We start from the raw sequence: 27,199 nt of genomic DNA, 5'->3' as shown, positions 1-27,199 counted from the left end.
TTCTTTCTTTCTTTCTTTTCTTTCAGTAGATTTTATTTTTTATAGCAGTTTTAGGTTCACAGGAGAAATGAATAGAAAATAAAGAATCCCACAACTTCCCTCTGGCCACTGCACACACAGCCTCCCCCACCATCAGCATTCCACATCCGTGTGGCATATTTGTTACAATCAGTGACCCGGTCAGTGTTGACACATCATTATCAACCAGAGTCCATAGTTCACAGTAGGGTTCACCCTTGGTTTGTACAGTTCTGTGGGTTTTAACAAATGTACGACAACAGGTAGCCACCATTAAATACCACACAGAGTAGCTTCCCTGCCCCGGAAGTCCCTGTGCTCCACCTGTCTATTCCTGCTTCCTCCCCCTGAATCTGTTTTCCTTTTAATGTCTAACCTGTGCCTGTTTGTGTTTCAGATCTCAGCTTCACTGTCATTTGTCAGAGAAGCCCTCCCTGATGGACTTCCCTGACTAGGTCAGGATGCCCTGGCTCCAGGCAAGCCCTTAATCACTTCTGTCCTAGTTATCATCTTATTTTTATTTATTTGAAGCATTCCTGGAATGCCTGCCTCTCTTTGAGACAGTAAACTCCCTGAAGGCAGGGATATGTCTTTTTTCTCATGACTGTATTCCCAGCATCACACACTGCTGGGCACCTAATAGGTCCTTGTTAAACATCTGGTGAACAAAGGCTTCGTTCTCACAGTTGCCTTGATGCTTCTGAACTTCAGGAATACCAGGTTCTTCTGGCCCCAAGCTTGTCCCATCCTGGATGGGACTTCCACCCTCCCATCCACCAGGCTGCCTCCATGGAATTTATAGTGCTTCATGCAAATTCATTAAAGCAGAATCAGAAGTGCTATTACTTGGTAATACCTTTCCATTCAGAAAGCATTTATTGGCTGTCCAGTAAATGCTCAGTGGCAGGTATGGTGGAGAAAACTAAAGATAGATGAGAAGTCTCTCTCCTCTGGGATTTGATTTGAGCCTGCAGATCCTTTAGAAGGGAAATAAGACAATCAAGTTTGGAAACATTAGAGTGAACCATATAAAATTATTGATATTTAACTATTGGTGATATTTGTTCTTTGCCTATTGATGTTTTTCCTGCAAAAAATGGAAAATTCGTATGGTTCAACCTTCTTCATTCCAAAATGTTCTATAATTCAGATTGGACTCTGTCACAGAGTACACATTAGAAATGTTATCCTGCACATTGCTGGGATTTGAGCTCAAGAGGAATGTCTGTATCCTGAGTCATAGGCCAGGATTTCTTTTTCCCAAGGAAAGAAATGCTACACTTTTGGCCTTATTAAGTTTAGCCACAGAACAGATTTTTTTTAAAAAAGATATTTCATTGCAAACAGTGGATGAAAGTAGGAAAAACAAACTAAAAAGAATGTGTATCTTGTTATAAAGGGATGGAAATATGCCTGAATGTCAACATGATTCGGGAAACCAATCACAGAGACCCTCTAACCTTGTTTTGCCTTATGTGCTGTGGAGACTCCTCTGTCCCCAAGCTCAGATCTACTGTGGGAGCTGCCCACTGGATGCCCAGGTCAGTTCCCTTTCCTGCCTTGAAACCTGTCCCCTTTTCCTCAGTGCTTGCCTGAAAGGTTATCGGACAGTGTTTTGTTATTACATTTGAAAACGTCTTGAGTACTTACTGTGTACAAGACGTCCTCTTAGGTGCTGTGGGAAATGCAGAGTTGAAGTCACCGTGGTGCCCGTCTCCATGAGCATCACTCTAGTTGTAGGACTGATGTATGTGTAGGATCTAAGGCACAGCCAGAGCACAGACTCTGGAAGGACTGGCTCCTTCGAATCCGTGGTTCAATTATAGCATTTTTCTCTCTCAGTGGGTCGTCCTGGTCTCTTGCTTCCCGGTGATGCACTGGTGCTAATGATGCTGTTGATCACCACTGGCTGAGTGCTTTTGAGAGCCAGGTTCTGTACTAGGCATTTAACAGTGTTTCTTTCACATACTCCTTTGAAGGTAGCTTTACTGTCTCCTTTGATGAGGAAACAAGCCTAGAAAGGTGGAGTAACTTCTCCAAAGTCTTACAGCCACAAAAGCCTGCACCAGAGTTGGAAACCATATCCACCTGCTGGTATGGCTTAACCTTGGCATTAGAGTATCTGCCATCTTTTGAAGTCACACGGGAACAGAGAAGTGGGAAGGGTGTGCTTCCAAAGAGAGTGCAGTCCCAGTCTAAGGAACCGTCACAGTTACCCACATGACCCAGTTTGCCAACTGTAGAATGGTACTGAAACAGTCCCAGGGGAAGACAGTTGCATGTGCCACTTTTTTCTGGAGCTAAGAGTTTCCTCTCTATCAGCAACAGTTATCATGTGACTCTATCAGCCCTCAGGATTTTCCAGGGGGGCCACTGGTACTGTGCAAAGTTAGCATGCTGATGGATATGTGAAATGCTTATCTTTGCCCTGACTTCCCTGTCTGTAAAATGGAAACTGTGATATCTGCCTTCTCATTCCTAATTTGGAGGGCGTCTCAGACCCATTGCCTCTGCTCCCTCGGGTTTTCTCAGATGGCACTGAGGCACAATGCTGCTTTTCACTTGGTGGATCTTTCCCAGCAGAGAGAGTACATGTGCCTGGCGACTCTTCTGTGACAACTGGGGCCCACGGGCTGCGTTGATAATAGTCTTGAGGGCCTCTTCATTTGGACAATTGTTAATTTTAATTAGGCAGATTGACCTCGGGATCAGAGAACCTAGAAATTTAAAGCTACAGTCTCTGGGATGGCATCTTTATTCCGAGACTCCCTTGTGTTTGAGCTAGCAAGCCAAGGTCAGTGAGCCAGCCCATGTTCAGGCAGGCCCCACTTGTGTTTTCTGACAGCTGAGTGGGATGTTGGCTTTCCTCAGATTCCCAGGAATTGGTGGTCCGGGCTTTCCCCTGCACTTTCCCACGGGGTGTCCTTGAATCTGCCTGTCTCACTGGTCATGCTCTGCCATTGTCCATTTGCGTAAATAAGTTACTATGAAATAGGCCTGGGGATCCCAAGGCTTAACATGAGCCAGTAGGAAGATTCAGCTGCCAAATACAGGCCACGTGCTCTAGGTCCAATTCAGAGTCTACAGGCCACTTTTTCAGCCTAGTTCCTCTGTGCAGGTCAGACCACACCCAGGGAACCATGCCTGACCTGCCTCTGGGAGCTGTGTTTAAGACAGACGTTGACAGCGAGAGAGCAGAGGGGATAAGTGGGTGGTGCCAGCATGGGAACCAACCACATCCTCAGAGGAGAGACACCATGGGAAGCAGCATGGTAACTGACCTCAGATATCATTATGAAAGAGGGAATAGACCATTTTGGCTATTCCAGGGGATGTACTAGATGTACTAGGGTAGCCACAGGAAAGCAGGTTGGAGTCCAATGTAAGGAAAAATTTTCTTTTTTTTTTTTTTTTGTTGTTGTTTGAGATGGAGTTGCACTCTGTCACCCAGGCTGGAATTCAGTGGTGTGATTTCAGCTCACTACAACCTCCACCTCCTGGGTTCAAGCAATTCTCCTGCCTCAGCCTCCCAAGTAACTAGGATTACAGGCACGTGCTACCATGCCGGCTAATTTTTGTGTTTTCAGTAGAGACGGGATTTCACCATGTTGGCCAGGCTGGTCTCGAACTCCTGACCTCAGGTAATGCACCTGCCTTGGCCTCCCAAATGGCTAGGATTACAGGTGTGAGCCACCGCGCCGTCCACGGAAGAATTTCTGTCAAGGAGAGCTGTTCAGCAGTGTGGCAGTGAGTACGTGTGTGGGCCCCACACCCAGGTGGCAGGTGCTGGAGGAAAGATCCCTGCACTGGATGGGAGGCTGTACAAGAACCTCTGAGGTTCCTTCCAGGCTTCAGGTGCTACATGTTTTCTCTGTTTTTCTACCCAGTGATCCATTGGTGCTTTTGTCCTGTTGTAGCCCCTTGGAGCCTGTCTTCTCTGGTTCTCCGCAGTGCACCCTCTAAGCTGCCCCTGTATTTGGCCACAGTGACCATGAACTCTGCTATACATGCTCATTTGATTTGCCAAGTGCAGCTGACTTTGAGCTGACTTCTTTCTGGCTCCTGTTGGCTTCCCATGGAGTCACTTTACCATGTGGGTGAAAGTCAGGTAGGACAGAGACCAGGGACAAACTGTGGAGGGTGGGGCAGAGAAGGATGGAAGCTGTTCTTGGTTCTCTGCGTGAGCTTCCGTTTTTGTCAGACCTTGTAGCCACAGAGTGTGACTTCTTTCAGCCTTAAGAAGCCAAATTGTCCCACAGGCTGGAAGCTTGTGTCCTCAAACTAGTGAAACCAGGTCCTTTACTCCCTAACCATTTGTTTCTGTCTCTGCCAGTCCCTGTGTTCTCTGGGGTCAGGTGCTGGAAGTGAACAAGCCAGCGAGTCTGTCTTCACTCCTGGGAGGAGTCCATTTTTGTTAATTTTCTCAGTGACTGGGAAGGGCTGGTCTTCCATCTCATTCCTGCTTCCCCTTTTCATGGATGACTGAGGGTGAGGTCAGATTTTAAGGAACTGAGAGGAGGAAATGGAATAGGTCTGCTAGTCTTAAAAAAGAGAGAGAGGCGAGTGATGAGAGTTTGGTGGCATAGCAGGGTGAAGAGAAGGCTTGTTATTAGTGGGCCATGAGCATATTTGTAGGCACATGGAAGGGACCAGAGGACAGAGTGACGAAGGAATAAATTCTCCAAAGAGGGTGGGGTTTGCAGGGCTGTGTTTCCTCAAGGAGGGAGGAGCACTTCTTCCCTTGGGATGGTGAGATCAGAGCGAGGCTGGGAGGACATGCCAGTTTGTTTAGGACGGAGTGGAGAGCGCTGGGTGAAAGGCATCCTAGGGCCTAGGAGCAGAACTGTGAGATCCTGGGAATAGGTGAAGAGAGAAGTCCGTTTACCTATCTCTGTGGGTAATGAAACAGGTGAGGTCATTCCCTCGAGTGAGTGTGAAAGTGGGAGCTGGAAATAGACCTCATGGTGAATTTGACCAGTGAACAAAGAGAAGGGACAAGACTTGCAGCCCTGACAGAATGCCTGGCTTCATGCATCTGCATCCAGTGCATTTCCGCCCCACGCACTCCTGACACTTTCATCTGAGGCTGGCCTCTGTCATGTTTAGTGAAATTGGTTTTGTTTACATTTTGACTTTACTCAGAGACATAGAGAAAAGTTCAGCTAAATAAACAGGTCTTCTCTTTCTTTTAAAAACTATTTTTTATAAAAAGAGTTTATTCAACATAAAAAATTAGAAAATATAGATAAGCAGAAAGGAAATAAGCATCACCCATAATTCTATCAATATAATCTAAAGACAAGATGATGTGCTTCTGAGTTATAGACATGAGTGACAGTTTTTCAATTCCATGGAAATACTATGATGATAATTATTAATCACCATTTATCCCATACCAGGTACTGAGGGGGGTGCTCAATGTGTATCATCTTCTTCAGTTCTCTCAACAACCCTATTTTATCAATACAATTATTATCTCCCTCTTATAAACAAGGAAGCTGAGATAGGGAAAGATGAAGTAACGTGTCTAAGATCACAAAAACAAGATAAGGGAGACATGGGACCAAACTCAGATTAGCCAGATACCTGAGCCCATGCACATAAATTCTGTGTGGATACTGCTATTAAATAAAAAAGTATTTGGGCCCAGCGTGATGGTGCATGCCTGTAATCCCAGCATTTTGGGCGGCCAACGCGGTGATGGCTCAAGCCTAGGAGTTCAAGACCTGCCTGAACATTGAAGTATAATTGATGTACAATGAGCTATACATATTGAAAGTGTACAGTTTAACAAATTTTGATATTTATGTACACTCACGAAAGCAACTCTGCAATCAAGGTAATAAACATATCCTTCACCCCCAAAAGTGTATTTATGCCCCTTTGTCATCATTTCTTCCTCTTCACCCTCCTGCCTCCCTTACCCCAGGCAATGAATTTGCTTTCTGTCACTGCACACTAGACTGCATTTACTCAAATTTCGTATATCTAGTATACACTCTTTTTTGCCTGCTTTATTTCCCTTAGCAGTTGAGATTCATTCATGCTGTTAGCGTATCCATTCATTCTTTTGTTGCTGAGTAGTATTCCATCACATAGATACACAACAGTTTATGTATCCATTCATCTATTGATGGACATTAGTTTTTGCCTGTTATGACAGAGCTGCTGTAAATGTTCATGTTCATGTCTTTGTATGGACGTATGCTTTCATTTCCCTTGGGTCAGTACCCAGGAGTGGGATGGTTGGGTCACATGGTAGGTGTTTAACTTTTTAAGAAACTGCCAAACTGTTTTCCAAAGAACATTTATCATTTTACATTCCTACCAGCAGGGTGTGAGGGTTCCAGTCTCTACATATCTTTATCAACATTTGATGTGGTCAGTCTTAAATTTTAGACACTATTTAAAGGCATGTGGTAGGATCTTATTGTAGTTCTGAATTAATACAAGGCTTTTAAATTGTTTGGCATGCAATAATTGATACTCCCTGTAACAGTCATATAGCTTCACATATCAATTAGTAAAAGGAGAAGAGAAGAAATGTAAAAATTATTACTGGTCCTAGAATAATAACTACAAGTTCCCTTTATATGCTCCCTTTTATGTGTTAACTATGATACTTTTTAATACATTCTGTCTAAACCTAGCAACAACTCTGCAAAGCAGGCTTATTTCCATTTTACAGAAGAAGAACTGAGGCTGAGAGGTGAAGTGACTGACTCAGGGGCCCACAGTTAGAATAGAGCAAAGATTTGACCTTAGAATCTGTTCCAAAGCTGATGTACTCTGGCTCTCATGCTATATTCCATTTGTTTTCCTTTTTTTTTCAATCCACTTTCCCACTATTGCTTCCTTCCCCAAATGTGGAATACAGAACTCAAGCCTTCAAAACAGCTAGCTCTGCCAGCCAACCCAACAATAAGGGAAATTATTTTTAATGTAAATACTCTGTGGAGTCACCACTTGTAAAGCCTCCAAGCCTGAAAGCCTGGGTGATGAACAAGCATGTCATGACTCATTCACAGCAGCCCAACCTCTGGGCCAAGTTTGTTAACACCATTTACATAACAAGAGCCCACTTCACAGAAAACAGAATTATTATTCTTATGCTGAGCCATCCTTCAGTTGTGGAGCTATTTCCATTTTAGATGCAACCTTCCATTCAACAAACATTTATTTTGGATCCAGCAGCCACAAGTTGAGAGCCTATCATGAACCAGGCACGTTTATGAATTATCCCATTTATTACATGCACAGTTCCTCTCTGTACATGAATGTGGGCAAGAGTTTGGTTAGCTGAATCTGGCTTCTCTGGCCCTTGCTAGTTGATGGAATGGTCACTTCATCTCTCTGAACACCAGTTTCCTTACCTAAGAGATCGCAATAGATTACCTATGTCACAAAGGTTGTAGTGAAGATTAAGTGGAATAATGGAAGTGCACAATACATGTTTTGTATTATTATTACTGGTTTACTGGTAAGAAAAAAGATTTTGAGGTGTTGAATAGTTCAGCTGAAACTGCACAGGTAACTAGGGGCAGCAAGAAAATTCACATGCTTATCAGAAGGCACCCAAATTCCACATTGTTCTGTCTTCTCACTCCCACCCCGCTTTGTGTCCCCACAAGACCCTCAAGAAGCTGGCGTGGAGGAACTGGAGACTGAAGAAGTCAAATGATAGAGCCACATTCAGAGCCCAGTTTTGCAGAAGTTGTGCCCGCCTATTAAAAACAGCTTGGAAAATAATGGGAAAACAAAAATTGTCTATAACCTTAACTCCAGTCCCAACCACAACCACATTATGGGATATTTTGTTCTCTTAAGGGAGAGTTATGCTTGTTTCTTAAGTAGTTTGTAATCACACTACAACTATAGTGCTAAATTCTTTGTTTTCAGCTTATATTATAGATATTTACACATAATTTTATACTTTCTTTGAATAATTTCTGATGGGTGTAGAGGAGATATCTGAGTTTATTTACCTTTTCCGGCACAGTAGGATATTCATGCCTTTCCCTTTTTCTCACTATTAATAAAAATACTGTTGCATGTATTTCAGAATACTTCTTGTGGATAGATTGCCCTGAAGTAGAATCACTGAGTCAAGGATAATTTACACAGAGTAAAATTGACCCTTTTTAGGTATAAAGTCTTATAGCCACCCCCACAATTGAGATATGGATTATTTCCATCACCCCGGGAAGTTTCCCAGCATGCTTTGTCATCCATCTCCTCCCATGACCCTAAGCCACTTTGGCAACTACTGATCTGTTTTCTGTCTCTGTGTTTTTTTCTTTTTCTGGATACCATGTGAATGGAATTAGCCTTTTGAGTTGGGCTTTTTGCCCTTAACATAATGCTTTGAGATTCATCCATGTTGTGGTGTGTTATCAGTAGGTTGTTCCTTTTTATGGCAGTGTAGTATTTAATTGTATGGATGTATTATAATGTGTCTATTCACTACTGATGGATATTTGGATTGTTTCTAGTTTATGACGATTGTGAATAACCTTTTTATAAATATTTGCATATAGGTTTTTATTTGAGCATAAAGTTTAATTTCTCTTGGGTAAATACCAAAGAGTGGAATTGCTGGATTGATAGTAAATGTATATTTAACTTTGCAAGAATCTGTCGAACCATCTTCCAAAGTTGGTGAAACATTTTGTATTCTCATAGGCAATTATGAGAGTTCTAATTGTTCCACATTTTTATCAGCACTTGATACTGTCAGGGTTTGTTTGTTCATTTGGTGTTCAAATAGGGATCTAATGGCTATCTCGCTGTGGTTCAGATTTGCATTTTCTTAATGAATAATGATGTTGAGGACCCTTTCCTGTGCTTGTTTCCACCCGTAGCTCTTCTTTGGTGAATTGTCTGTGCAAATCTTTTGACCACTTTTTAAATTCAGTTGTTTGGTTATTTTCTTAGTGACTAATGAGAGCTCTTTATATATTCTGTAAATAAATCCTTTTTCAGATTTTATTTTTTTCAAATATTTTCTCCCAGTCTGTGTCTTGTCATTTCATTTTCTTAACAGTATTTTTCAAAGAAGCTTTTGTTTTGATGAAGCCCAGTTCATCAACTTCATATCCTAGGAATCATCTTATCTAAGAAATCTTTGCCTATGTCACAGTCACACAGATTTTCTCCTAGGTTTCCTTCAGAAGTTTTATAGCTTTAGGTCTACGTTTAGGTCAGTGATCCACTTTGAGTTAATTTTTGTGTGTGGGAGATGTATGGGTTGAACTTCATTTTTCTTGCATATGAATGTCCAGTTCCAGTATTCTCTGCTGAATTGACTAGATATTTGTAGATCTATTTTTGCTCTATCTATCCCATTCCCCACTGATCTATGCATTCTGTCATTGCATAGATTTTGTCATTACCATAGCCTTGATGACTGTAGCTTTGTAATAAGTCTTGACCTAAGATAATAAGTCCTCCAACTTTGTTCTTCTTCTTCAAAATCGTTTGGCTAGTTTCCATTGCTTACAATTTCATATAAATATTATAATCAGCTTGTCATTTTCTCAAAAAGGCCTTCTAGGCTTTTGACTGTGATTGTGTCAAATCTATAAACCAATTTGCAGAGAGATGGCGTCTCAACACCATTGGCTCTTCCAATCCTGAAATGATATCTCTCTCCATTTATTTAGGTCTCTGATTTTCCTCAGGGTTCTTAATACAATTTGTCAAATTAAAAGTTGGTTTTCTGCTTCCTTACTAGGGTGTTGAGCACATAGCTGTGCCCTTGTGGATAACAGATCACATGTTTCCTGCAAAAAACTCTACTAGTTTACACTTTCTGTCGATTGTGTTTTATTTCCCAGGCATCTGGCTCCCTCTTTTCCACACTCCATGGCTTATAATGCATTGCCTAATTTATTTAATAGGTTTTAACTCTTTATCAAAATATACACACAGAAAACTATATATAGTTATTATATATATTTATATATAGTTATGTATAGTTTATACTATACATCTCGATAAATGCTCACAAGGTCAAGAAACAGAACATCACCAGCACCCTAGAAGCCTCTTTGTGACCTCTTCCAATCCTGACAGCAAGGGGAACCACTATTCCAACTCCTACCCATAAGTGATTTTGTTATGGCTTAGCATTTCATTACAGTAAGGGACCTTCTAGGCTTCTCACTCCAGGTTCCTAAAATGTGTCTGGCCTCCTCACTGTGCTCCTTTGCCTTCTGAGCTTCTGTTAGCGCCTAGAATGCCCACTTCCTCTTCTGCCTTCTGCCTTCCTATTCCTTCATTCAGCTTCCTTTAAATTTTTAAAAAATTGTTTGTTTTTATTTTTATTTATTTATTTCTTTACAGATAGCATCTTGCTCTGTTGCCTAGGCTAGAGTACAGTGGCATGATCATAGCTCACTGCAGTCTCAAACTCCTGGGCTCAAGTGATCCTCCTGCCTCAGCCACCTGAATAGTTAGGATGACAGGTCTGTGTCTCCATGGCTGGCTAATTTTTTTTGTATTTTTTGTAGAGATGAGGTCTCCCTATGTTGTCTAGGCTGGTCTTGAACTCCTGGCCTCATGCCATCCTCTCGCCTCAGCCTCCCAAATTGTTGGGATTCTAGGTGTGAGCCACCCCACCCTCTTTCAGCTTCTTTGAAGTGTCCTCCTCATTTTTTCCAGCTCAGTTTAACTTTCATCTGTGCTGGGAAGCCTCTCCCTCCTCCTCCTCTCCCTGGCTTCCATTAGCATTGGACTTCCCTTCATTAACACTCCTGTCATGGTGTATTGAAGTTGTTGTTTCCATTTGACTGTAAGCTCTTTGAGGTCTGGAACTGGCTTTTCTGTGGACCCAGCACCTTCTATGGGGCCTGGCATGCAGTAGGAAGTCAGTGATTGAACGCTGGATGAATGTTGAGTGTCTAGGAAACTGATTCCCCAAAAGGCTAATCCCTTTGTTCACAATAGGTCTCCTGGCTGTCAGTCCTCACTGGCTTATTTTCAAACTTCTTTTCCTCCTCATGTTGGTGGACTCTTTTGTGATTTATTTATTTTGTATTTCCATGCTGCCTCTGGAGCAAGGGAGAAAATATCATAGCTCTTTTGGCTGTTTTATCCACCATTATGATGATAAGTAAGAGAGGATGATACCCTCTACTCTTCATCTGTTGTAAGAGAGCAATAGCTTTTAACCTGTAAGGTCTGTGAATCCAGTCTCCTACTTCAATAGCAAGTGTGCAGGTATAGAAGACTCTCAGCAGTGTTTAAATCCTTCATATATTCACACTGCAAAATCCGACACATTTTGGGATTCACCATTACTAAGAAGGCGACCATATCCCAGTGTTTGTTACTCTGTATCAAGGTCTAACTGCTCCTAAAAATGATGACTGGGAGTGTTTTTGTGTAGAGTTGGCATCACAGTGGCTGAATATGAAAAATGCAGAGTCCTTCCTTTGCAATACAGACTGTATTCAGCTGTGCCTCAGTCTGAAGACTGGATACATTTCAGATAGTGGAGCAGTAAAGGGAGAAAAGGGATCTGATTGACTTTAAACACCAATGTGGCTCAAGTAACGATTGGAGTGGTTTATATCTACCAGAATAGATGGCAGGTTTTACAAACCCTCAAAAGACAAACCCACCTATTGGTCATTTGAGTGCTCTGTTCTGATTGACTCAGGTCTAATTGGGGGACTGACATGTTCACTTAACTATCATCTTAGACTAGCCCAGCCAAACAGGGGATGTTGATGGGGGAGCTGGTGGGGAGAAGGTTAAAGGTTGTTTTGGGGAAGGAAGAGTTGCTGAAGCCAAAAGGGGAAGCGTCCAGGAGGAGCAGCCCTCAGGGGACATCATTGAAAGGAGCAGAGAAGAGTATGATGGGCTGGAGGGAGGGGGTTCCAGGTGCATGGGCCGAAGTGGGCAAAGCCTTGGACGTTTGTGTGCATCTAGGCTTCCCCAGTCCAGGCTGTGTCTCTTCAGAGCACTGTGGAATGGTTTTGTGAGTGTGCCCCAGGTACACATGGCAAAGGGAATGCCTCTGATTCAGGCCATGACTCTGGAGACGGACCAGTGCCCTGTATGACCAGGGCAGGAGTGGGCAGAAAGACTGGTGTACCCATCCACCTTCTGTCCTTCAGGAGAAGATTGGCTGGCGAAAGGATGCACTGCATTTGCTGGTATTCACGACGGATGATGTGCCCCACATCGCATTGGATGGAAAATTGGGAGGCCTGGTGCAGCCACATGATGGCCAGTGCCACCTGAATGAGGCCAACGAGTACACTGCTTCCAACCAGATGGTGAGTGCTGGGGACCAAACCCCCATTCCCCGATGCCTCTCCTGTGACCCTGCCTGTGGTCTGAGTACTTGCCCAGCCTTGAAACCTTTCTCTGGCCCTCAGTATTCACTGGCTTTCTGATCCATTCTTGGTGTTGGGTTTCATTACTCCATCTTCTCCAACTGGGTTTCCAGAACTCCTAATTGACTTAGAACATTTCTCAGGGATTTCTGTAGCTGGTTCATCTTTCTGCCAATGTGCATCTAAATGGGGAGTGTTTGGTTGGGAATACGGATGGCCCAGGGGAAACAGGATAGATCTCATAGTGGGGAGGGGATCTTAAAGGAGGGTGGGTGCTATGCCTGCAGAGGTCATAACTGGTATAGAAGTTATAGGGCAGGACTTCCTGACTTCTAGACATGGACTCCCAGAGGTGGTGAGTTGTCAGTGTCAGTGGTGGGCAGAGGTGTTCTGCACGGAATGAGAACCACAATTATGCCGTTTAAAAGAATTTGTGCACAATTTCAAGCATATATAATAATAGACCAGTAAATGAACCCTACATGCCCATCACCCAGACCCAACAATGGTCAAGATCTCGCATACTCACTATGCAATTTTCCCCTCAAAATCCCCACCCTTTTCTTTCTCAAATCCATTCTGGTGGCCAAAGAGGAATTCTTCCCAATTTTCTTCCCTAGAGAAGCCCATTTTCTCCAGTTTCAAGAGGTAGTCGGTGGCTAAGCCTTCCGTCTTGTCTAGTCATAATGGAATCTGAAAAAAGGACTATGACTGTAGGACCTCACCAGATGCGGACCCCTGTACCCATCATTAGTCCTCAGAATCCCTCAGGACACTGTTAAACTGCCTCTCAGCTTCCTCTCTTCCTCCTCTCTCTGCGCCCCTGCCCCATGGCCCAACTTTTAGTCCAGAGCTCGGCACCCTCCTCTGCCCATCTGAGCCACAGCAGGATGAAGCAGGACCTGTGGGGGATGTTGGCAGGCCTAACCGTTAGGCACAGGAGAAGGAAAATAATGCAGGGAGGCAGGGAGGAAAAGTCTTAGAGGAGAGAGGAAAGGTAAGAAACGCTGATGACAGAGGGTGGAATGTGGTGGCTGTTCTCTAGGGCATCCCCACTTGTCCCCCTCCCTGCTGAAAGGATGGAGACACAGACCAGATATGGAAAACCTCCACTCATCACCTCGCCACTCTGGGGTGAGAGGAGAGAATCTACTTTGGTGGATGCCACAGGGTCCTTTCCTTGAGAGTCTCTTCTACTCAGTTCCTCCGTTAAGGAGCTACCAAGGAGGCTTAGTTATTAAGGGACTCTAAGGGGCCACCTAAGGAAAAGGTGCTTCCCTGGCAAATGCTGGCTGCTGAGTGTGCATTGGAGCCAGGTGCTGGTATCTGCACCTGTTAGGAATGTCATAGCCTTCACTTTTGCCTTGGCCCTAGGACTATCCATCCCTTGCCTTGCTTGGAGAGAAACTGGCAGAGAACAACATCAACCTCATCTTTGCAGTGACAAAAAACCATTATATGCTGTACAAGGTATGCTGGGAGGGAGGGAGGCTAGTGATTTAATTCTAGGGACCAGGCTGACCCTAAGGTGTTTGGAAGATTAGAATGTGGGGTGGGGTAGAGGGGGTGGTGAGGAGTGCTTACAGCTCTGCCTATATAAATGGGGGAAATTCAAAGGAGGGGTGGAATATAGCCCAGTCTTGATCTAATGGAAAATAATAGGATGAAACAATTAAGCATTCACGTAGCAGTGAAGACCTTACAAGAAATTTGAACATATAATATTGAATTTGATTGAGAAAAACCTTGAAAATAGCATGAATTCCCATTTTTTGGGGTGATGAATTGGAAATGGAGAGAGGCACACTCTACTACAGAAGGAAAATATAAAATGAAGATATACACAAAGAAAAGTAAGGCGTCTCATCAGGCTACATCACTAATCCCAGTATTCCAGAGCTTTATGCCTGAGCTTGCAGACTATAGGAGACCAGTGGGCCAGTCTGGCACAGGAATTCCCAAAGAAACCAATAAATGTCCTGAGTGAATACAGCAGTCTGGGTACAGGTCTGTTCCATCTAAAGAAACTGTTCCCAGGTCACCCTGGACTACCCCATTTAGTCTGGGGCAGGAATTCCCAAAGAGACCAATAAATGTCCTGAGTGAATAGAGCAGTCTGGGTACGGATCTGTTCCATCTAAAGAAACTGTTCCTGGGTTACCCCAGACCATCTTCAGAGACTCCCCACGTGAACGTGCTCCTCAGTCACAGATGAGCCACGTTTGAATTACAGATCTCCTCGGTGTGCTCATGTAAGCTAAATGTAAACTTGCCTCTGAGATTCTTTTACGTGGTGAAGCAATGAGAACTTAATCTGGAATCCCTCTCCACCCTCCACCCCCAAACAGCTGGCCATAGTTTCCTCTCCTCGCTCTTAAATGTCCACAAAAGAACCTTTGTCTGATTGTGTTTTTCTATTGCTCCTGCCTGAGATTATCACTGATAAAATGCCACTTACATTTTCTTGAGTTCTTTATCCTCCTTTAGTCCAAATCAATGTTAGAAGATGAAACAAGGGAAAAGGATTGTTTTTCTTTTTTTGTTTGGTGGGAGATAGCAGGATAAAGCCTATTCAGGGCATGATGGTGTGTGCCTACAATCCCAGCTACCAAGGAGGCTGAGGCAGGAGAATCTCTTGAACGCGGGAGGCAGAGGTTGCAGTGAGCCAAGATTTCACAACTGCACTCCAGCCTGGGGGACAGAGCGAGATTCTGTCGCAAAAAGAAAAAAAAAAAAAAGAAAGAAAGAAAAGTTTTCACTTACAAATAACGTTTTATGTTTTTAGAGGGCTCAGTTGCATAGACTGTATTGGGTTTCCAGATATTTCCAGAGGGAAGAAGTCCACGTTGGCTTAAGCATCCTTCCTCATAGCTAAATACACCTTGCTTGGAGGAGGGAGCCTATCCAGTCCCAAGGCAGGGAGAGGGTGGTGGATGTCTCTGTCACTGTTAAAAGTGGCAGACTCAGGAGTTAGTACAGATAAAAGAGGAAAAGTGGGTACTTCAAGGCTGCCCCTTTGCCACAGGGCCTCAGAGGTCCTTGGGAGGGTGCCATTCATATCTCAGCTTCCTATTAAAGAAAGGGTCTACACTTGAGACCCTTGGAAAAGTTGCCCTTTTCACTCCTTCTGAACAGACTGAGCAGATCCTGAAAGCTGAACCTGTGAATACCTCAGAGACCAGGGGAGAGATGGCAAGAAACTGTCAAGAGCTGTTGACCTTAGAAGATGGGCTTTGAGAGAGCTGTCTGCCACCGTGGGAGGGGAGGGGTCTCAAGACACTATCGTTTAGGGAAAGACCTGTAAGCCCCTTTCCTATGGATATATAGGGCTGGATATTCCACAGCCTACTGCAACAACTGTTCCTCTGTGCCATTTCTTCTTGCTTTTCCCTGTGGGATCTTTTTTAGTTCTTGGTGGGAGAAGGTGGCAGGATATGGTGCTAGGAGCCTTTACTGTTCTAGCCCGGTATAGCAATGTTCACTCTGATGGTTGGCAGGGCAAAAATAACTTATTTCTTCTCTTTATTTTTTTTCCCAAGAATTTTACAGCCCTGATACCTGGAACAACGGTGGAGATTTTAGATGGAGACTCCAAAAATATTATTCAACTGATTATTAATGCATACAACGTAAGTCACCAGTTTCTTCCCCCACTGCCACCTCCCTTCCATCCCCTCCCACTGAGGCCCTACAGCTGCCACAGGCTCAGGTGGGCAGTTCACCATGCTGCTCTGCTCCCCCATCCCCTTGAGTTTGGTATCTTCTTCCTGCTTCACTCAGGGTCAGGGTGGAGAAACCCATCCTGCTTGGTGAGTCTCCCTCTCACCTCTGCCGTCTTGACTCTCATCTGCAGATCTCAGTGAGCCAAGGAGTGGCTCAGACTCAGGCTGGCGGCCTGGGAAGTGCTTAGGTTCTGACACCTTGCGTAGGCAGGCAGTGGTATTCTCCACCTACCCCGTGCCCAGGCTAACCCTGCCACTGTATCCCCTGCATGAGGGAGCAGAGCGTCCACCAGCCACACTGCAAGAAGTGCAAAGCTTGCACACTGAGCTCATCTCACAGTGGCAGGATGGGAATCCCTCAGGCTCATGGACCACAGCGTAGAGCTGCAGACTAACATGGGAGAATCGACAATCCGTTTTTTTGTTTTTGTTTTCAATTTAAAAAATTATGGGGAGAGATTGGGGTCTCACTGTATTGCCCTGGTTGGTCTGATCTTGAACTCCTGGAAGCAGTCCTACCTCAGCTTCCCAAAGTGCTGGTTTTACAGGCATGAGCCATCAAGCCTGGCCAAAGAATCAATGTTTTGCCTACCTACTTAGGATGTGATTGTAATCAAGTCCTTTCAGAGGGTTTGTGAATGGGGCTGTTAAATTCTATGCTATTGTAACATATCATGTGAAGTTGGTCCTAATAAGTGCAAGTTCTTATAGATGTGGTTTAGGTATCACTTTCACATTCCAAGCCACGCATCCACAGACTCACCTCCCAAACCTTTGTCTTTCCTACCCGCCTTCCCCTCAATTCATAACACCCCAGAAGTATTTGACTCAGACCTACCTTCTCTCAGGCAAATGGCAGGCAGAGCTCTTGTGCTGGGAAGTGTGTACCCTCTGCTATCCCTTCCCTTGTGGGTCCCAAGATGGTTGTAGCATCCAGTGCCTACCCACCTGCTCAAGGGGCCAGGTAATTTCTAAATTGGCATTCAGAGTGCCTCTTCCTGTTAAAACTAAGTTATACACAGACTAAGTGTGGCTTAAGTAACATTATTAATCCTAAACTTAGGTAAAATAGGTTTTTCTGGCTAACCTGGGAACCTAAGGAATCAGTGTGGCATCATGCATCTGCGGGAAAAGTCATCTTGCCTTCCCAGCAGTGACTGGTTACAAATGAGTATTTGGAGCTCAGCCTTTCCCAGTGTTGGCCTTGTCCACCTGCCGATGTGGCCCTGTTTTGAGTTGCAAAGTACTGCTCAGCTAGGGGGAACCCTGGGGCTTGGGAGTGTGGCCAGCCCTGCGCTTAGTTCCCTGGAGCCTACATGTCCTAAAGGCAACGTCTTCGTGTCCTAAAGGCTGCCAGGTGGGCAGCAGTGAGGATTTTTGGCTTGTTTTTCTTCCCTTCCTTCCCCCTTCCCAGCGCCCCCATCTCCTGTTGTAGCCAAGAGTCCTCTTGCTCTCACAGATTCAGATACTCCCGGAACTTCCTGTTGTGAGAAACTGAAGACTTCCTTCTCTCCTGCCCCACTGCCCACATACTAACATCCTCTTTTCTGTTCTCTGGCCTTTAGAGCCTCACCAGATCCCATAGGCACTTCAGAACCCAGAGTGCAGTGAGAGGGTTTCCTAATGAACTTTACACTGTAGTGACTTTCAGATTCCACGGTGAGTGATTTGCATTACACTTCAGGAAAAGGGGGAACACGTAAGCTGGTTATGTGGGCACAATAGGTCTGCTGAAGTGTGACACCCAGAGAGGGTTTGGGATGTGAGCCTGCGTGGGAAAAAGGGGCAGGCCTGTGCATGTCACCCACTTTCCTGGGGTGAGCTGGTGTGAGCTGTGAGCTACTTGGGTCTTAAACTCTGGATACTGAACTAAGAGAACCAAATCAAGAGCCAGAACCCCTGCCCTGCCACTCTCCCCTTCCCTCTGAGGATGCCAGAGCTGGGAGACCCCACAGGGCAGAAGGGGCACTGCTGCTGGACCCACTTTCACAGGCAGGAAGGCCACTGCTTGCCTCCTGCTGAGTCAGGGCCTTTGGGAAGAAATGGCTGAAGAGCAGCTCATCTGGGCTCTGTGGAGTGGGGTGAGGTCCCTCTTTAGGGCTTCTGAGGAGAGGCCACTTGTCAGCATTTCATCGTCAGCCACCTCCTGAATTCAGAGCTCTGGGGCTCCCCAGGATCATTGGCTGGTGAAGGCCCAGGCCCCCTGCTCCTGGTGTCTTTGATATCGGAGGGCATCATGGCACACAGTTCCATAGACCTGGCTGGGCAGCCTTGCAGCAGCAGGGAAGGCACACTGCTCAGCCAGCTTCTATGTGACTGGCGGGTTCTGTGTGTCTGTGCTCCTGCTGGGACCACTGAAAACCAGGGAGCAGGAGGCTTTCTTATTGGTTCCCTGCATGGGATCTCATAAGTGCTTAGCCCTGAGCAGGATTTCTCATATATCTATACTCATTTTCTTAGTGGAAATCCAGGGGCCCAGGGTCAAGGAGTGAGCAGGGAAAGCATTCCCTGTGTGGTAGGCAGAGGCCAGGAGAGGAGTGGGCACCCCTCCCTGCTGATGGGGAGTGGGGAGCGGGGATGAGTACAGGGAACTATTGTTCTGGGCTGGAGCTGCATTTGGAACCTGGAATGAATTCCCAGAGGAACTATGGGAACCTAGCACTGTCGCTTGACTCTGCGAGTTAAACTGGTTACTGTAAACAAACATGTGAAATGAAGCTGATGACTTATGAATGAACTTTGAAACTCAGCACTTTTAAAAATGAGTGATTATGACCAGGCATGGTGGCTCACACTTGTAATTCTGGTGCTTTGGGAGGCCAAGCTGGGAGGATCACCTGAGGCCAGGAGTTTGAAACCAGCTTGGTCAACATAGTGACTCCTAGTTTCTACAAAAAATTTTGTAAAAATTAGCTGGGCATGCTACTTGGGAGGCTGGGGCAGGAGGATCGCTTGAGCCCAGGAGTTCAAGGCTGCAGCGAGCTGTGATCATATCACTGTGCTCCAGCCTGGACAACAGAGTGAGACTCTCTTTTTTTTTTTTTTTTTTTTTTAAAAAGAAGAAGAAGTAGTGATTATTAGAATACTCTCAACAATAACTATTCAAATCCTGTGGAAAAGAGTTGTAAAGCCTTATTGACATATAATTAACATACGGCAAACAGTACTGATTTAAAGTGTATAATATGAGTGTTGACACAGGTATATACCTGTGAAACCATCGCCACCATAAAGATACTGAACATGTCCATTACTCCAAAAAGTGACCCTTGATAATTCCCTTCTTCCACCCCTTCCTTCAGGTGAAATTTAAAATATATTTATTAAATATAGAAATGTGAAACTGCAAGATATTTGAAGCAAGTTCAGTTGATCAAAGCCATTTTAGGGGTATGTTGGTTTTCTGTGTTGATTAGAACCTGTGATACTGTGGTATAATAAGATATATATACAGGTCTCTGCCCCTAGTTCCTAATATAAAGCCCCTAAAACCTTTGTAGATAAGGACACTAGGAGAATCTTTTGTTATAATGTTTGGTCTTTAACGCTGGTTCCTGACACAGAGTTTCCAAGACCATTGTAATTTCCTGGGTAATAGGAACATCTTTTGTTCTAATGAGATGACTCTCGGGGGCGCTCCTGGACAGCCTCAGGATGGGGGCTGGTTGCCAGGGGAACCAGACATGTGATTAGAGGGTCGGAACTTTCAGCTCCACACCATGACCTCTGGGGAGGTGGAGGGGCTGAAGGTTGAGTGGATCACCAGTAGTCAGCAATGTGACCAGTCATGCCTATGTAACGATACCTCCATGAAAACCCAGAAGGCCTGGATTTGGAGGGCCTTGGGAAAGCTGTGGGACAGGTTCCTGGAGAGTGGCACCAGAGAGGACAGGGAATTTGTGCACCCTCCTCACATACCTTGCACTGTTTCTCTTCATCTAGCTGTTCATCTGCAGCCTTTATCTCTTATTAACACGTGGGTAAGTGTAAACAGTGTTTCCCTGAGTTCTGTGAGCCGTTCTAGCAAACTGATGAAGAAAGGAAGGGGTTTGTGGGAATTTCAGTGTACGGCCAATCCGTTGGAGGTATAGGTGACAGCCTAGTACTTGTGACTGGCATCTGCGGTGGGGGCAGTCTTGTGGGCTGAGCCCTTCACCTGTAGGACCTATGTCCAGGTGGATAGTGTCAGAATTGTGCTGAATTAGAAGATAACCAACTCGTGTCCAGTAGAGAACTGCATGGTGTGTGGGGGAAACTCCTCACATCTGGTGTCAGAAGTGTTGTGTTGAGTGGTGTGTGAGCGTAGAGTAGGAAGAACAGTTTGGGTTTTTCCTTCCAAGTACTCATCTTACTTGCTGCTGTCCTGGCCAATGGGAAGGGCTGGGCTGGGATTCAAGCTCCTTGCAGTTAGACTTTTCCCAAGTTTGAGCCCCAGCACAGGGCCCTGGTGCATGTGGGGTGTGCCGGGGCAGCAGGAGAGGCTTTGGTCAGCTCTGCTGTCCTTTCACCTGCTCCACACCCGGCCGAGTCCAGTCACAGCTCTCTCTGGACCGCTTCTGTTTCTGTCACCTCACCGTCCGAGTGGTTTGTGTTGGATTTCATGAGTCATGCAACACATGACTAAGTGTGGGTGTTGGCTTTTACCTCCCCTAGAGTGCTGGCAGACCATCTGTGGGGACATTCTGAGCAGATTTGGGTTGGAACATATGTAACAGATGCAATGGCTGTGGTATTTGGCCAGGCGGAGGGAGCAGAATGGAAAGGGTATGTTTAATTTCATGTCTTGTAGAATCAAGTCTGGTGTACACATCTCTCAGAGTGTGAAATCTTCAACTTGGATTTATGCATTTTTTCTTGCTGTGCCAAATTCTTCACGTGAGAGGTCTTCCCAAGGGAGTTTGGCAATGTGGTACTTTGCTCTGTAATACGTGCTGGTGAGAGAATCCCTTCCAGAGCTCAGCCATGGAGCCCTGGGTCCACACGTGCAGAGGGGACTGGCCTTATGTTACACCCAGGAAGGCCTCTTTTCAGTGTGGGAGTGAGCAGAATGAGCTGGAAAGCACTGGAGTTGCATGTGGATGGTGACATCAGAATCTGTGGTGTATTTTTTCCTAGCAGAGCACATGGTTCTCTTTTTGTTGTTGCCATAAAGTCTGCTTCCACCCACTCCACAGCTGGCCCGACTTAAAGCAATTGCAGATGTGACCTAACCTGACTGCGTATTTAATAGCCTTTAAACTTCTGACATTCCCAACATCGTCTTGTTTCCTACTGGAGAACTAAGGAGTGCACCTTGAGGGGCGAATCTGGTAGGAGTTAATGAAATTTTAGGAGTCACACATAAAAGTCTTCATGCGTAAGAACTGCACTTTGACCCTCTACTATATTTTATATTCCATTCGTTCATTTATTCAACAGATATATACTGACAGCCTAATGTGTGGCAGGGATCATGCTGCACCTTGGAAATAAAATAGTGAGCAAAACACAGTCCTGCCCTCCAGCACTCATAGTTTTGGGGGTAGAGACCCTTACAACCAGGATACAACCTGACAATCTCTTTCCAAAGTCACAGAGCCAAATTCCTTTTTATTTTTTTATTTTTGTTTTTTTACCTTTTCTGTGGACAGAGAGCCAATTTCCAAAGAAAGACATGCGTATCAGGTGTGGGGATTAGAAAGAGCCCTGGGGTCAGTGGAGAAGGCCTGCACCCGGTCCTGTGCAGCAGAGTCGTCCCAGGCCACCTTTTCCTTGCCCTGATTTCCAGCTTCCATACATGAGAGGTTTGGGCTGCATCATCTCCACGGTTCCTGCTGCCTGAAATGTCTTAAGAGTTTCTGATTCCAGAGACTCTGTGGGTAGCAGGAATAATACAAACTTCACATCAGAACATGGGGCCTATGGCCTGAGTAGAACGTAAGAGTCCATTTCCATCTAATTCTTAGTTGCTGACTCACAGAGTAGGAGTCCAAGTCCCTCTTGTTTTTTCCCAGATCCTCCCTTGGGGCTTTCGAGTGGCAGCTTGGGCAGACCTTGCTGGGATGTGCTGGTGCTTCCTTCCAAAGTTTTATTTGTGAACCACAGGGCCCCCACATTTCAAGTGATCGTTCCCAAGTAATTTTTTACATGCCTTCACTCTTCAGCTCTTTTATGATACTGTTTTATCTCATCCACATACTTATTCAGTTATAAATTTATTTTTTAATATTTGTCTTGAGAAATATTTTCATCTACTTGGCCTGAGACCTTAGCATAGCTGCTAAAACATTCATCTGTCTACCCGTCCATGCGTTTATTCATTCCACAACAGATTGTACTAAGTCCCAGAGAGATCTATGATACAGCCCTTGGACTTCACAACATGGTAGGGAAGACAGTTCTGTAAATAACTAATCACAGGCAGCAGGAGAGTGCGGTGTGTAGAGTGGCGCTTTTGTGACCCTTGGCCAGTTAAGGCTGGCAAGTTGCAAAGGGAAGTGGATTTAAGACGGATCGTATTTTTAGAGTTGTAGAAGCACTTAGATAATTTGTTGCAAAGGGAGAGACTTTTTTTTTTGCAGAAAGTATTTTCAACAAGCTGTTAATTTGCTGGAAAACTGCATATTTCACTTTTTCAACTTTAGCACTATATGCTCAGCAAAAAAGAGAAAGAAAGAAAACCCACAAGAGCAAGAGGCAAGTCTGTCTGCTGTTCTGTCCAACTGCCACACTCCCTAGAGTGCACCCGAGAAGGGAGAGGGAATCTGCAGGGCTGTCTGTGGATGTTGGGGTCCTTGTCTCTCATATGGGTGCATCCTGCTGTACTGTATGTTGACTGTATAAACAGACAGTTGTTTTAAATTTTCTGGTAAAATATGACCTCTGAATAAAAGCTACTTACTTCATTTGGCCTCAGTCTCCAAAGTGGCATCTTCCTTAGAGATTTTCAAGGAAATTATTATTATTATTATTATTATTATTAAAGAAACAGTCTCACTCTGTCGCCCAGGCTGGAGTGCACTGGCATGATCATAGCTCATTGCAGCCTTGAACTTCTGGGCTCAAGCAATCTTCCTGCCTTAGCCCCCTGAGTAGCTACAGGCATGTGTCACAAGGACAATTTTTTAAACTAATAGACATACAGAAAATTTCACAAACTTCTCACAAATTAAATAAACCTGAGTATCCAGCACCCAGGTCAAATACACAGAACATTAGCAAGGCCTAGAAGTCCCTATTCTGCCCTCTTCCATCACAATCCCTCAAGGGCAACCATTAGTTTTGCCTGTTTTTGAATTTCATATAAATAGAGTTATACGATATATATGCCTTTGTCTCTGCCTTCTTTCTAGTAATGTTATATTTGTCAGATTTATCCATATTATTACATGTAGTCATATTTTGTTATTTCTCATTACTGTATGTTATTCCACTGTATGAACATACTACAATTTTTAAAAATCCATTCTACTATTGATAGGCACCTGAGAAATTTCCAGTTTCTAGCTATTACAACAGTATTGCTGTAAACATTCTTGTCCATGTCTTTTTGGTGATACATACACTTCTGTTGGGTATAATCCTGGGTGAATGCTAGGTCTGAGGTTGGCCTAAGCTTTAGTAGATATAGCCTAATGGCTTTCTATAGGGTTGCACCAATTTTCACTCCCACCAGCAGGGTTGGGGAGCCCCAGTTGCTCTACATCCTTTCCAACACTTGATGTTCTTAGTCTTTATTTATTTCTGTTCTGATAGGTAATTTTGACTTGATTTTTGTTTGATGCACTGGCTTGAGGATATAATCCACACATAAGATTGGATTCTCTCATTATGTAGTTTCAAACTCAGATATATAGACCTCATCTGATGGGGATAGGTATGGATGTGAATGATACAGTGGATTCCTGGAGAAAGTGCCTGCTGAGCTGATTTGAAAGATAATAAGGAGCCAGCCAGGAGGAGGAAGGAGAGGAGCCGTTGTGCAAAGGATCATTACCCTGGGTACACGGAAAGGCTCAAAGCCTGAAGTGCACACTCCAAGACTGAGGAACTGCATGTCTGAAGCCAAGGGTGGGGATGAGAGGTGGCTCTGGAGAAGCAAGCAGGGGATGGGGCATAACTCGTTTGAAGCAGATAATATCATATGGCAGGTCGACCGTTATCAACTTCTCCAAACTCACAGAGGGAGACCTCAGGCTGGGTCTAGCAAGATGTTGTGTGAGTGCAGAGAGAAGGGAAAGGATAAGGGAGGGCCAGGGAACCAAGCTCACGGGCTCTTCCCTTGGCTTGGGATTCCTGAGTTAGAGGAAGCCACGTGGGCCTCAGAAAACCAGTGTGGGAGCACCTCAGCCACAGCCTTTATTAAATGGTTAGGCTTCATTTTCTCTCTCCGTTCAGAGTATCCGGTCTAAAGTGGAGCTGTCAGTCTGGGATCAGCCTGAAGATCTTAATCTCTTCTTTACTGCTACCTGCCAAGATGGGGTATCCTACCCTGGTCAGAGGAAGTGTGAGGGCCTGAAGATTGGGGACACGGTAAGTCTCACCCCAAGTTTGTATGAACTCTTATTAGCATTGGTCATCAGTCTTTGGGTTCTAATAACTTTTGTGACTTATTAGAGTCCTTTCAGAATTTATATTCTGTTTTCCAATTCAGCATCCCAGAGGAGTCTCCTGAGCCTGTTTTGCATGATGTGTTCAGAGTCTCAGGTGAACTTGTTAAAAGAGCCCAGTCAATAGGCAGCCCTCAGCACATTGCCACCTGAGGCTTTCTCGGGTTAGCATTGCGACTTTGGTGTTTTAAACCATTATCCTCTTAGCTTGACACAGTTGTAATCAGGAGGAAGAGTACAGGTGGGAATCCAGGGGACCTGGCCTTCATTCCTAGTCTTCTGCAAATAGCTGTGTTCCTTGGAAAATCTGACCCTCACTTTTCCTTTCTGTGAAATGTAAAGAAAGCCACTCCCCCCATTCTGTTTGGTGAAATAGAATGGATGACTCTACAGGAATGGAAGACACAGATGCCTTGTCCAGATTAAGTTTATTCAAATGATGTATGAAGATGGATGCCTGTGCACTAAACCAAGGACTTGAGTGAAGGAGCAGGGAGGAGGACATGTGGGCAACAAGAACACAGACACAGACACGGGCACAGAGGCCAGTGAGTGGTGATGGACAGCTAGCCACACATCTTCTGGAGGTCCTGCTGCTGGAAGCAGGTCATCAGCTCCATTCCTGACTTGCTTTGTTGATAGGTCCAGTGCTCAGTAAACAGAAGACCAGTGAGGGATAATTCTCTTTCACACTTAAAAGAATCTAGTTAGGCCGGGCGCGGTGGCTCAAACCTGTAATCCCAGCACTTTGGGAGGCCGAGACGGGCGGATCACGAGGTCAGATCGAGATCATCCTGGCGAACACTGTGAAACCCCGTCTCTACTAAAAAATACAAAAAAAAAAAAAACAACCGGGCAAGGTGGCGGGCACCTGTAGTCCCAGCTACTCGGGAGGCTGAGGCAGGAGAATGGCGTAAACCCGGGAGGTGGAGCTTGCAGTGAGCTGAGATCCGGCCACTGCACTCCAGCCCGGGTGACAGAGCGAGACTCCGTCTCAAAAAAAAAAGAAAAAAAAAAGAATCTAGTTAGAAACAGAAAAACTACAGAGACCTTACAAATAGATGGCTATTTCCTCTTGGCATTCATAGCACTCATGACGGCCAAGGCGGATATAAGCTGACTCATCCCCTGGCTTCAGGGAAAGAGCTTGCGGAGACAGGGACAGTCTCGTGGCTGGTAGCAGTGGTCTCCTCAGGCTTCTCCACATTCCACTGTAGATCCTCTCCCATCCCCGTCTTCACACTTGTCCCTCACCCACTTCACAACACACAAACATACCTCTTACCCTTCCCAAATCTTACTGCAGTGCCTCGCTCCCCCAAATAAAGGGACAGTTCAAAATATCATATGGAAGTTGAGAAAATGAGAGCCTTTCATGACTGGCTAGCAAGGCCTTTTTCTAAGACACGTTGTTTCCAAGTTTATTTTGCTTTTAACAATCTTGAAAGAAGGCCTAATCAAGCTGTCAGATGATAAGTCATTACAAATGATTATGATTGATTGATTGATTGGTTGGTTGATTGATTGATTTGGAGAAAGAGTCTTGCTCTGTCACCCAGGCTGGAGTGTCGTGGCATGATCTCAGCTCACTGCAACCTCCGCCTCCCAGATTCAAACGAGTCTCATGCCTCAGCCTCCCAAGTAACTGGGATTATAGGCATGCACCACCACACCTGGCTAATTTATGTATTTTTAGTAGACACAGAGTTTCACCATGTTGCTCAGTCTGGTCTCGAACTTCTGGGCTCAAGGGATCCTTCCATGGCAGCCTCCCAAAGTGCTGGCATTACAGGTGTGAGCCACCATGCCTGCCCACAAATTATTATTTATGGCTTTTAACTCAGAAGACATTCACAGAACAAGGTGACATTGCTGTTAAAAAACTCCTGTTCCCATCTTTCTATTAATGTGAACTTTTCTTGTGTTTAAATCTCTACAAGTGAAAAACAGAAATATAATTGATGTGAATCCCTGTCTTGTTTAGCAATAATTAATATTATTTTACATCTAGGGGAAAGCCTTATCTCATTAAAGAGGTACTTCCAATAACATTTTACTGTTTATTTTTAATAATTGTAGGAAGTTGCAATGTATTTATGTTGTTTTCAGCCATTATAATGATTACTCAATCTAGATGATTAACAAAACAAAACAAAACACTAATGCTTTACAGTTACAGGACAGGGTTTAGAGAGATAGTTATAAAAAATGAAATAAGGCCGGGCGTGGTGGCTCACGCCTGTAATCCCAGCACTTTGGGAGGCCGAGGCAGGCGGATCATGAGGTCAGAAGATCAAGACCATCCTGGCTAACAAGGTGAAACCCCATCTCTACTAAAAAATACCAAAAAAATTAGCTGGGCATGATGGCGGGCACCTGTAGTCCCAGCTACTCGGGAAGCTGAGGCAAGAGAATGGTGTGAACACTGAAGGCAGAGCTTGCAGTGAGCCGAGTTTGTGCCACTGCACTCCAGCCTGGGTGACAGGGCGAGACTCTGTCGCAAAAAAAAAAAAAAAAAAAAAAAAAA

General features: G+C 44.7%; 1 protein-coding gene across 2 annotated transcripts in view; it reads left to right on the top strand.

Annotated features, from left to right (window-relative positions):
• Positions 1-27,199, top strand: part of ITGB5 (integrin subunit beta 5) — a 122,408-nt gene that overhangs the window by 52,699 nt on the left and 42,510 nt on the right. Inside the window, exons 6-9 of one of the 2 annotated variants that reach the window (XM_023215076.3) lie at positions 12,141-12,302; positions 13,737-13,832; positions 15,902-15,991; positions 24,461-24,595. In XM_023215076.3, coding sequence (XP_023070844.1) covers positions 12,141-12,302; positions 13,737-13,832; positions 15,902-15,991; positions 24,461-24,595 — 483 coding nt within the window. The remainder of the gene's footprint in view (positions 1-12,140; positions 12,303-13,736; positions 13,833-15,901; positions 15,992-24,460; positions 24,596-27,199) is intronic. The other variant, XM_023215082.3, reaches the window with a different exon arrangement.

This window comes from Piliocolobus tephrosceles, chromosome 2, assembly GCF_002776525.5.
Source record: "Piliocolobus tephrosceles isolate RC106 chromosome 2, ASM277652v3, whole genome shotgun sequence".
Classification (NCBI taxonomy): Eukaryota; Metazoa; Chordata; class Mammalia; order Primates; family Cercopithecidae; genus Piliocolobus; species Piliocolobus tephrosceles.
The sequence above is the reverse complement of the archived record's forward strand: the minus strand, read 5'-3'. Positions and strand labels throughout refer to the sequence as shown.